General features: G+C 35.5%; 1 protein-coding gene across 3 annotated transcripts in view; it reads left to right on the top strand.

Annotated features, from left to right (window-relative positions):
• The window catches only part of ATM (ATM serine/threonine kinase), a 110,798-nt gene that overhangs the window by 73,863 nt on the left and 24,215 nt on the right, over window positions 1–12,720 (top strand). For all 3 annotated transcript variants that reach the window (XM_084895129.1, XM_084895128.1, XM_084895130.1), the window contains 8 exons: window positions 222–377; window positions 2,343–2,430; window positions 4,478–4,566; window positions 4,660–4,762; window positions 5,948–6,096; window positions 7,523–7,627; window positions 9,059–9,178; window positions 11,680–11,914. In XM_084895129.1, the coding sequence (XP_084751255.1) occupies window positions 222–377; window positions 2,343–2,430; window positions 4,478–4,566; window positions 4,660–4,762; window positions 5,948–6,096; window positions 7,523–7,627; window positions 9,059–9,178; window positions 11,680–11,914 (1,045 nt within the window). The remainder of the gene's footprint in view (window positions 1–221; window positions 378–2,342; window positions 2,431–4,477; window positions 4,567–4,659; window positions 4,763–5,947; window positions 6,097–7,522; window positions 7,628–9,058; window positions 9,179–11,679; window positions 11,915–12,720) is intronic.

Raw genomic sequence — 12,720 nt, forward strand, 5'->3', positions numbered from 1 at the left:
TGCGCCATGTTATATTAGGTACGTGAGCATCTGTGAATTTTGGTATCTGCCCGGGGTCCTGGAACCAGCCCCCACAAATACCAAGAGATGGCTGCACATTGGGAAAATGTGGTTCTTGGTTAAACTAGCACTTGCTTCCATTGTGTTTTCTATCAGTGTACTTCTCTTTTAATATTGAAGTTAAAGAAATGGACATGACTTCATTTAGAATTTCTCTTTAGATCTTCCTCGGGAACAGTGTTTGATGATGCCTTCTGGCTGGAGTTCAATTATCTGGAGGTTGCCAAGGTAGCTCAGTCTTGTGCTGCTCACTTTACAGCGTTACTCTATGCAGAAATCTACGCAGATAAGAAAAACATGGAGGATCAAGAGAAAAGGTAATGGGATTTGCATCTTTAATTTGAGGGTGGCTGATTATATAGAATGTGGCAACTTTTTGAAAAATTGTCTATCAAGCACGAGTGCCTCAATTTTATTTTGGTTAACTTTAGGAAAATGTACTTGACAGATAAATAGTGCTTGCCTGTGTGCTTTCACAGTGTGGTTTTGATTTTTTTTTTTTTTTTTCCTGATGCCTGCTGGAAAGGGAGGGCAAACAGAGATATGAATGAGGTGTGTAAAATCTAGGGATTTCCAATTTCGTTCAGTAGCTCAGGTGAACTGAGACTTTGTAAATTTAAAGTGATCAGGGAAAGCGTAACTATGAGCAAAAAACAAATCAACAGTTTACAAACACTGTCAAGTCCAAGAAGTGAGTTGTTCTCTTAAATTTTCTGTTTGTTATTTAATATCAAAATGCCTCCATACTAGCTATTCCAAAAATACAAATGAAGTTTTACTTGCTTGTAACTTGCTCCTGAGAAAATAAAAGATTGCAATGTTTAGTATCCATATTTTTTTTTAGAAGTCAAAACATTTTCAAACAGGTTTTAGACAATAGGTATTATTAGTTCACATCCTCAGTCATTTTAATGTTCCTGACAGAAGTCCTGGCAACACTGTGTGCCTGGATCAATGACAGCCGTAGACTAGAGTCATACTCTCTAAAATCTTTCCTACTTTCCAGATTTCTTCTCTAAAAACTGATTTTTTTTCCTGTATGACTTGCCAATAAGGAAATATATGCAGTATTTATGTATAAGGGTTATAAAGCAAAATAGAATGTTGTCAGACCGCTTATATTAATCAGTGGTCTCTGCCCCATCCCTCTGTGCTCCCCACAGATGCAAATGTTTTCCTCTGTCTTGTGTTTATCATTCGCTTAGATGATATTGTTAAGTATGAACTTATAAATATATTGCAGTTTTCCTTATTTTTGAGCTTTATAACAAATGATGTGTACTTTCCTACAGCTTGTTTTTTCATGTAATATTTTTGTAAGATTTGTTTATGATATGTGTTGCTATAGTTCATCAATTTGTCACTGCCTATAGAGTACCAGTGGGAGAATATGCTACAGTTAATTTACCCATTCCCCTGTCACTGAGAGATATCTAAGTGTAGAATTACTAGGTTGTAGGTTATGTAAATTTTCAACCTTATAAAAAAGGGCCAAGTTGTTTTTTCAAGTAGTTATGCCAATTTGCATGCTTCTCAGAAATGAATGTGGTTCGTGAGAAGTGGATAAATAGGGGAGCCTTACATTTGAAGAAAGGAGCCAAAGTACAACTGTTTCTAGTTTGGGTGGAAAAAGTAAAGAAGAAACTGGAATAAGTTTATAGGTAAATAATAGAGGTGCTGTCACATATGATAGTATTTTATAGGCACTGTGTAGGTAGCATGATTTTAGAATTGAAATTACTTATAGGACTGAATATCATCTATAAATGCATGGCTTAAAGCTTAGGCCTAAGAGCAGACAAATCTGAGTTCTATTCCTTATTACTACTTGTTAGATTTATAATCTTGGATGTAGGTTTCTCAACACCATATTATATGTCTTAATTTTTGCCCATTTGTCAGGTTTAAGTGGTGTTTTAGTGTGATCTTAATTTGTGTGCTTATAATTATTAATGAGGTTGAACTTTAGATAAAATTACTGGCAGAACAGTTGGGAACTGAATTGGGTGGCAGCTACTCTATTTTTAAACAGGCCTGTTTATATAAGTAAGCATTTTTGGCATGTAGCCTTCCCATACATAACATTGTTGTTAAAATGTAATTCTCATTGAAAAATTAATATTCACAAATTTGTTTTTCATTCTAGGCCTTAGTGGTAGTATGTTTTAAAATATAAATGGTGTACTATGTTTTATTTGTGACCATTATTAGTTTTTCCATCAAAGTCTATAGTCTGGGCATTCACATGCATCTCGTTAAAATAAGTGTTTTGTGACAAACAGAAATCTTGGATTTGAAGAGGGAAGCCAAAGCACAACCATTTCTAGCTTGAGTGAAAAAAGTAAAGAAGAAACTGGAATAAGTTTACAGGTAAATATATAAGCCTACTATTTGTGATAATATTTATTTTATACTTCATATTATTGTTATAGAGACTGTATAGATATAATTTGATTTTCAAGCTAAAGTTTGGACTGTCATGTACATAAACTCATGGCTTAAAGCTTCGAGTAGCTTTTGAGTTATAAACTCAAACTCGAAAATTTGAGTTCTAATCCTGACTCTACCACTGAATTGTATAATCTTGCACCTATTACTTAACCTTTCCAACCTTGAGTTCCTTTATTGGAAAGATTGATGTAAAATACCTATATCATAGAATGATACCATTTTCCTTATAGTATTTAACATTTATAATTACATATTTATTGCTTTACTTATTTATTGTATGTTACATCTCAGGCCTTCAATACATTTCTTAATACCTACTCTTAAATTGGCCTAATCATACTGAATGTGTGAGGTCAACTTGTTCCTCTAAAATGAGAATTTCAATTTCTCTGATCTTTTCTGCTTTGCTTTTGTTTAGCTTTAGGCTGCCTCCTACTTCTGGAAATAACGGGTGACCCCACCACAACCTATTATCATAGACATCTCCCTGCATCTGCTCCCATCATAGAGAAGTGGTTTCTCCTCCTCCTGTCCGCAGACTAATCCTTCCTGTGCTTTGTTTTTCAACAACTCTTTCAGAAAAATAATGTTTATTGTCCTGTGCCCTCTCTCAACATATCAAACCTTTCTTATTAAAATCATTTTCCTAGTCCGTGTGTGAGTGTGTGTGTGTGTGTGTGTGTGTGTGTGTGTGTGTGACCCTTTTTTCCTCCCATCCCTTCACAGCAAACCTTTGTGAAAAAGTTCTCAATAGTTGGTGTCTCCATTTCCTCTCCTTCCACTCCCTCCACTGAATAGCACTTGCTAATGGCACCTGTAAACTTCTTGTTACTAAGTCTGCTGGTCACCTTTAATTCAACATGTTTCTTAACATTTCATTAACACTTGGCACCATCAACCATGCCTTGCTTAAAATATGTTCTATCTACCTGTTTGAAATTCCATTCTCCTAAATTTTCTCCTTCCCTATTTGCTTCTTTATACTCTTATCCTCTTTTACTTAGTTTTTGGAATATTATTTGTGTATTAGGTACTGTGCTAGGCTTAAATACTAAATGTTTTAACACTGAGACTTGATTTAATGTTTATGAATAGAAACAGTTTAATTACAATTACAAAATGATGCCAATATCAATGAATTTTTATTTAAGAAATATCCTTCAGCCGAAACCGGTTTGGCTCAGTGGATAGAGCGTCGGCCTGCGGACTGAAGGGTCCCAGGTTTGATTCCGGTCAAGGGCATGTACCTTGGTTGCGGGCACATCCCCTATGGGAATGTGCAGGAGGCGGCTAATAGTTTTTTCTAGCTCTCTATCCCTCTCCCTTCCTCTCTGTAAAAAATCAATAAAATATACTTTAAAAAATATTCTTCAAAGCAAACACCTTTTAGGCAGTTAAATTGCTTTATTGATTTTCTATGCAATACAGTTTCTTCTTTTTCAATTTTTATCTTATTGAGATGATTTTAAAAGAATTATCTTTTTCCTATGTAAATTTTACAGCAGAGATTTGAGTCATCAAACCATTTCTTTATCCATATCACATTTTACCAATTATAGCAGTGCAAATTAGGATTTTTTTTGTGTTTTTTACTAAATTCAATTTTTAAGAATCAGACTTTGCTTCATAATTTTCCTATCTGCAGTTTTAGCTATTGACAGGATTACTTGGTGTGTGTTTTTAATGATTATTTTTGCATGTTTTAAAAGCCTAGTCAGTTGGGATTAATTTCTTACCTAATTCATTAAATTGTGAGCAACTCTTCTCAGGTATTAATTACATTGTCATTCGGTTATCTGGGATCTTTTTGTGTTCCTAATGTAAATCTTTAGTATATATTTTATTATATTTTACTTTAAAACAAATAGCTTTTATAGTTAGATTTACATGTTGGTAAACTTCCAATTTGCTAAATTCATAAAGTGATAGTTTTCCTTTTCATTTTTTGTTGTTTCCATGTTTTTAGGATCTGCTCTTAGAAATCTACAGGAGTATAGGGGAGCCAGACAGTCTGTATGGCTGTGGCGGAGGGAAAATGCTACAACCCCTTACGAGGTACATTGCATTTATCTAGGTAATGGTATTGTGATTCTGTTCGTAAAGGAGTTACACACATGTAGAACTAAAAGTATTTTTAAATCTTTATAGACTACGAACATATGAACATGAAGCGATGTGGGAGAAAGCCCTAGTAACATATGACCTTGAGACAGCAATCACTTCGCCAACCCGCCAGGCGGGAATCATTCAGGTATTTTTTTTTATTTTCCTGCTTTAGTAAAGCACTAAAAGTGTAGTGCTGAGATGATTTCAGTGTCAGTGGATTATTTATGTAGCCCTATAAATTCTAGGTGTAGGACTGAAAATTATGTGTTTTTTCAGCCATTGGGCTAAATAGTCAGAGGGATGCACAGGTAAATAAGACAGGTCACTGACCTAAGAGATAGTGTTGATGATAATCTTGTTAACTAATAGTAGAAGATATTTCTTGACTGTGTACAGCAAACGTCAAACTCAAAGGCTAACACGGGCCAAATAAACAAGATTTAAGTTTATGTGGGCCACAAAAAACATAAAGCTTCAATTTTCATAGAAACATAGGTTTATTTCGATAGAGACATGCTGAATACAAAGAACTGAAATAAATGAATAATCATTAACATAAAAATAGAACATTTTAATAAATTAATATTTTTTCTTCAACATTAACTTATAATGCACAAATTAATAAGCATTACTCAAATAAACCTATTTTTCTTATTCTCCAAAATCAAATATTTCCTGTTGTGCACACCAAACAAGTCAGAACAAGACTAATGACGTGGCAATTGGCTGCTAAAATATTCACTGTTAGCATTAGTGGAGAGAAATGGTGCACCTGTGTGTAAGGCATGTAAGGAAAATTAATGCAACACGATTACAGTAATCAATCATTAGCCCACATTGTAGGTCATTATTAATAATGATGCATAACAGGATATTGTAAAAATTAAGTTACAAAACTTTTATTGAAACATTTCTTGCATACCGTTATATTGGATAGACCGCAAAAATATTTGTGTGCTGCATCGGCCTGTGGGCTGCGAGTTTGACATGCTTGGTGTACAAAGTGCTAGGTAGTGAATTAAATCCACTTGGATAATCTCATGTAACTATTTCTAATAGTTTGCATTAGAGCTGGTTCCAGAGGATATCATTTCTGTTACTGGTTACTATTCCTTAACCATTCTTCCATCAAATATTAGAGTCCTTTGAGCTCTATCTTTGTGTTTTGAGGGGAACATTTACTTCGTTACTTCGGAATTTTAAATGAAATATTGTGCACTGCTAAACTTTTTTAAAAGTTATTTTGCATGTTTGATTGTTATAGTTTATTTTTCTAGTTTTCTGTTATCATTGATTGCTTACTTTTATTTATTTTTTAACTCTTGTTCAGGCCTTGCAGAATTTGGGACTTTGTCATATTCTTTCTGTCTACTTAAAAGGATTAGATGATGACAATAAAGAGTGGTGTGCTGAACTACAGGAACTCCATTACCAAGCAGCATGGAGGAATATGCAATGGGACCACTGCATTTCTGTTAAGTAAGAAGAACGCTGACATTTTAAATCATCATTTCTCTATTTATAAACAATACACTTTTAAACTATTGCTCTATGAATATAACAGGATTTCTGTTTTTATGTTTTTGAGATCTTGCAAGCTGAAGATATGCCTACATGCTTAAATAAGATAGCAATAGCAGTTGATGTACCTAGACTTTAATTTCACTCTCTTCCATTAGGGTAACTTTATCCCCACCCCCAAGTATATTTGAATATAGGAGTATAAAAAGTATTTTCTCATGAGAATCTTCTCACTTATAAATCCAAAGAAATTTATATCCATTTCCCTCCCCAATCCCTGCTGCAAACATTTTAGTTGATTAGATAGCACTTTTATTGACTGGATGGTATACAAAGACTGTCTACTTTTATTTATGAAATACATTTTTATAAAAAACACTGCTAAATTACTAACCCAGGACGATAGTATTTGTAGGATCACCTCATTTTCTGAATGAAAAACAAAATACCTAATAAACAATTTTGTATCTATGTTTAAAAGTCTTTTGATGAAGTAAATAACAAAAAAAATAAATAATATTAACTGTTTAAATGACTTCATAGAATTTTTTTATTTTTATTTTTTACTAATGGGCATTTCTTTCCAATTTGAAACTATTACTACATTACTATAAAATTAGAGAGATACTTTCATATTTTTACAACATTATAATCTGTGAGCTTGTTCCTGCCTGCTTCTATAAGTCACCATATACTGTTCTTTATTTCAGCTCTATTTCAGCATATACTGTGCTTTATTTCTGCTCTATTTCAGCATATACTGTGCTTTATTTCTGCTCTATTTCAGCCATAAAGTTCTTTTCTATTTTTTCATCAGGCCATTCTGTTTCTACCGAAAGGCCTTACGTGTATCTCTTTTCCCCATTATCATGTGTGTGGCTTCTTGTCATTCAGATTTTAGTTTAATAATGTTACACCTCAGAGACACCTTTCTTGACTACTCATTCTAAACAGTCGTTTTGTTTTGTTACTCTGTTTTAATTCTCTGCATCTCCCTTGTCACTACCTGATATTTTTCTTATTTATTGTCCATCCTCTCCAACTGGAACATAAACTCCACGAAAATGAATCTGATCTGACTTTACATCTAACCCTGGTACTTAGTGCCTGGCACATAGTTGGTGTTTAATGAATGAAAAAGTGAAAATAGAGCGTATTTAGAATCCCGCACAGTATATGAGAAACATTTTTTTCTGCTTAAAGAATTTAAGTGACCAAATTTTTCATGTTTCTTAACCAAAATTTCTAGAAATGCTTTTCTTAATGGAGAAATCTCAGTTTTAGTTTTAAAATTGTGTCTCTTGATGAAATTATTTATACATGCATATCTTAAGATTCCGTTTTTAAATGTGTTTTTTCTTTTATTTTTAAAATTATCTCACAGCAAAGGAATAGAAGGAGCAAGTTACCACGAATCATTGTACAATGCTTTGCAGTCTCTGAGAGATAAAGAATTTTCCACATTTTATGAAAGTCTCAAATATGCCAGGTATTATAAAGAGAAAGTTATTATATCTTAACATTTAATGTCATGGCTTCTTTTCTGAAAACTTGACAAATAATTTCAATGTAAGGATTTGCACTGGTGAAGGGATAAGAGCTTGGTGGCTATAGTCAGGTTGTTCCTTTGTCATTTCTGCCCTCCTCTCAAAAGAAGTTCCCTGTGTAATGAGAACTCAGGTGAATTAGTGCTGAAACTCAAACAATGCAAATGGGTGATGGGGACAGCACCAGGGTTTAAAAGTTTCCTACCTTTTGCACATCTGAAAAATGAGTGCTCAGATGAGTTTTATCTTCTGCAAGCAAGTTGTTATGCAAATTGTGGGTGGGCCTGTCTTAATTGTTTTCTGTATCTTGAAAAAGTATTCTTTGTTTTTTCAGTGTTATATGTTAGAGAATTGTTTATTGCACATTTGACAAATATTATATTACAGTGCTTTTATTTTTGTTTTAAATGTAGAAGCATGCTCAGAAGCTAGGTGCTTACATAAATTGCTACATTATTTTTCTTACATAATACATTTTTCTTTATGTAGTTCAAATATGTTCTTTCCTTTGAATAAATTAAGGCCAATTTTTTTATGCTGAACTCTCAAAGATTTGTTGATTGCCACACCTCTTGTTTTCTTTCTAGACCAGTTCACTGGGAGTTTTAATCTTATCTCCTTTAGGAGTTGTATGGAATAGACCTGTTTTAGTGTTTGTAAAATAAAGTCAATACTTCAGTCTTGTTATGGGGCACAAATGAGACATTGCACCTTAAAGTATTTACTAATACAGACTAAACACGTGTAACATTGTTTTTTGTTTAACAACAGCTAGTTCCTATTAAATCCTGTATTTTGTTACAGAAATAATATTGTTATCATTTAGGTGCTTATTATGTTCTAGACTCTTAGGCTTTTTTTTTTAAATATATTTTATTGATTTTTTTACAGAAAGGAAGGTAGAGGGATAGAAAGTTAGAAACATTGATGAGAGAGTAACATCGACCAGCTGCCTCCTGCACACCCCCCACGGGGGATGTGCCACAACCCAGGAACATGGCCCTGACCAGGATCGAACCCGGGACCCTTGCGTCCGCAGGCCGACGCTCTATCCATTGAGCCAAACCGGTTTCGGCTCTTAGGCTTTTATATATATATATATATATATATATATATATAGTCTAATGTTCAAAATAATTCTGAAGAGAAAAGCTTAGACTCAGAGGAAACCGTATGTGCCCAGTTTTCCAGCCATACGTGGCAGCACCGAGATTTAGATCTAGGTCTGTACGATTACTTTGTTTTCACTGCATTGGGCCAGTGCTAGTGAACATTATTATTGTTAGATAAAAATGGAAGCCTGGGATGAGAACTTTTATCTTCCTGATAACCTCTTCCAAGTTTTGTGATTGTCTTGTCTGTTCTGCCACTAGAGTAAAGGAGGTAGAGGAGCTGTGCAGGGGCAGCCTGGAGTCTGTGTACTCCCTCTACCCCACACTTAGCAGATTGCAGGCCATTGGAGAGCTCGAAAGCATTGGGGAGCTTTTCTCAAGGTATGTGACTCGTGTGACTCTGTTCCTCATTAGTAGTTCTTTTGTTTCCAGCTGTGACTTTAAAAAATAGAGACCAGCAGTAGGCTTGTTTCTTTCCTTTCATCACGTTTTAAATTGATTAGCCATTAAAATAAATATCTTAAAAAATATTGAATGTAAAAAATTCAAGTTTTTAAAATTTAGTATTATATACTTTCCTCTTTACAGCGTTTTCTCTTTTATACCCCAGGTAGAAGTGTTTCCTCATGTTTTTTGTTTTTTGTTTTTTTTTTGCTATAGCATATTATTATCCATTCTGTGTGGCACTGCACTGACATTGCTGTCATTTTGTGAAGCGTAGCAGAGTATATATGAAGCATAGCAGAGTATAGACAAAAGCTCCTAAAAGCGGGACCCATTCTCTTGTTTGCTGTTGTATCCCCAGTGCATTTTCCTGGTGACTGATTCATACTGAACATTCAGTGACTGTCAGTGAATTTGGAATAGGTGTGTAGGGGAGATTGGCTCTTTTAACGGTGAGAGGGAAGTGATCCAGAATATTGAAAAATGAGCTAAGACAGTTACTCAGGATGCTACTGATCTCAGTTTGAATTTTGTGACCCTGAGAAAGCTCCTTATCCTTTTTGGGCCTCACCCTCATATCAAAAACGGGGGGTTATATTTGATGCCCCTAGGGCCCTTTGGAGCAATGTGATTCTGAGTCACTATTATAAAAGGAAGGAAAGGAAGTGTAATTTGCTAAGATCACCATACCTTTATGCTGAACTAAAGCCTGGAATATGCTTTGTGAGTAAAAAGGAGAAGGAAATTTTAGAGTCAGAAAATAATTATAGTTTTTCAAAATTACACAAAGACAAAGCCATTGATGTGGCTCTTCTTAAAGAGAATAAAGGAGCAAAACTGCTTTCTACTTTCATTAATAAGTATGTAGGTAGTTCTTACTGCCACAACTGCAGTAACTGTTCCTCTGCATGGAAGATGTCTTCACTAACGAGAGGACAGATTCCTTAAGAAACCCCCGAAGAGTGATACTGGCTCTGTCTCTGATGGAGAATTATAAGGAAGAGGGGAGGCGGGCAATTTGATGAGCTATTGAACAGCAGTTCTTAAAGTGAGAAATATTCTTGAGGGTTAACATTTTCCTCCTTTTTCCAACTATATATCTGTCTGAGGGTAGAATTTCTTCATGTACTTCAACCAAAACATCCTTTCGCAACAAACCAAATACAGTAGCAAAGATGAGAATTCAACTATCCCTATTAACCCAGATATCAGAAATTTACAGAAATATGATACAATGCCATTCTTCTCACTAAAGTTTGTTTTGAGAACTGTGGTTATTTTGTGTGTGTGTGTGTGTTAGGATATATAATAGATTTATTATTGTCATTGAAGTAAATTAATATATATTTGACTTTCCTCAGTTTTCGTTTCTAATATGGTAAGCATAGATAGATGTAATCTAATAAACAGGCGTTCCTTAGGATCTTCATTAAGTTGGAAGATTGTAAAGGGCTTCTAAGATTAAGCTGCTTGATAACCCCTGCTCTAGGATCATTAGTTCTGGTTCTGTGAATTTGTGTTTCTGTCTCCTTCTTTATCAAGCAAGTAAAAGAGCTTTCATTTATGAGCAAGCACTTTGTCATCTTCTTTATCTCCCTGCTTCATCTTAGCTTCTCTCAACACAGTAGTTCTGAAGGTTAGACCATATTGCTTAGTTTAAACATCTGGGAAGCAAACTATTCACATACAGATTCATTTTCTCTTCTTTAATAAAGAACATTGGTCCATGAAACCTTTGCCAGCACTTCCTTCACTGATTGCGATTTCTTTACAGCTGCATAGAGTCATCCACTATGCTGGCAGGTACAGTAGGAGATAGATGAGTTGATTTCATTGCCTTGCTGACATGTCCTCTTTCATTACCACCAACATTGAGCAAGACTACAGGTGTAGGAGTTTGGTATGACAGGCCTGATGTATGTGTTCTCATTTCAGAAGACCACATATTTAGAAAAGCTGCTTTTTGTGAAGTCGGAGTATTTTTAAAATATACATTTTTTTTTTTTTTTTTTTTTGATTTCAGAGAGGAAGGGAGAGTGAGAGTGAGAAAGAAACATCAATGATGAGAGAAAATCATCGATCAGCTGCCTCCTACACACCCCATACTGGGGATTGAGCCTGCATCCCAGGCATGTGCCCTGACCGAAGTTGAACCTTGACCTCCTGGTTCAATCACTGAGCCACGCCGGCCGAGAAGTCTGGGTATTTTTTTTAAGAAAATCTTTTAAAATGTTCATTGTCTGTGACCTTTCTGTTGACCCTCAGAGCTTGGACCATTATGTCGTTTTCTAAACTTTGATCCTTATTTTGGATTATTTAGAAGTTTCACTCCTGTTACTGTAATAAACTCCTTTATATTATATCTTAAATTTAGACCCTGCAATTTAGCACTTTTCCCCACCATTTCTCCTGCTTACATTCTGTGCTTTTGCTTTCAGGTCGGTCACGGAAAGGCAGCCCTCTGAAGTATACAGTAAGTGGCGGAAGCACTCCCAGCTTCTCAAAGACAGCGATTTTAGTTTTCAGGAGCCTGTCATGGCTCTGCGCACAGTCATCCTGGAGCTCCTGATGGAAAAGGAGATGGAGAGCTCCCAGAGGGAATGCTTTAAGGACATTCTCACCAGGCACCTTGTGGATCTCTCCGTACTAGCCCGGACTTTCAAGAACACCCAGGTAATTGAATTTAAAACTATGTCATCTCACCTCTTGACTGGTTTCTTATTAGCTAGAAAATAGAAAGCTGTGTCATTGAGAGGCAGAGGTCACTTAAAATACTGTATCGCACGCGGCTGGCGTGGCTCAGTGCTTGAGCGTTGACCTATGAACCAGGAGGTCACAGTTTGATTCCCGGTCAGGGCACATGCCTGGGTTATGAGCTGGATCTCCAGTTGGGGGCATGCAGGAGGCAACCAAATTTTTTTAAAAAATATATATATTTTATTGATTTTTTTACAGAGAGGAAGAGAGAGGGATAGAGAGTTAGGAACATTGATGAGAGAGAGTCATCAATTAGCTGCCTCTTACACACACCCCACTGGGGATGTGCCCACAACCGATCCCTTGACCGGAATCGAACCTGGAACCTTTCAGTCCGCAGGCCGACGCTCTATCCACTGAGCCAAACCGGTTTCAGCAGGAGGCAGCCAATTGATGATTTTCTCTCATTATTGATATTTCTAGCTCTCTCTCTCACTCTCTTTCTCTCTGAGTTAGAAAGTTTCCATTTTGCAATTAGACCTAATTTTAAGGCTTGAGCAAAGTATTTACCTTCTCTAAGCCTCAATCTCCTATTTATAAAATGAGAAGATACCTACCAATTTAATGATTTTATGTATTGTGTCTATCCCCACACACACGTATGTGAGAAAAATAGGCAGGTGTGAGGGCTGGGAGAGGAAGGTGGAGAAGTACCTAGGACAGTTCTGACAAATAGTCAAGAACTCAGTGAAAGCATTTACTTCCATATGTTCTTTTCATTT

Source organism: Pipistrellus hanaki (assembly GCF_964339955.1).
Source record: "Pipistrellus hanaki genome assembly, chromosome: 9".
Lineage (NCBI taxonomy): Eukaryota > Metazoa > Chordata > Mammalia > Chiroptera > Vespertilionidae > Pipistrellus > Pipistrellus hanaki.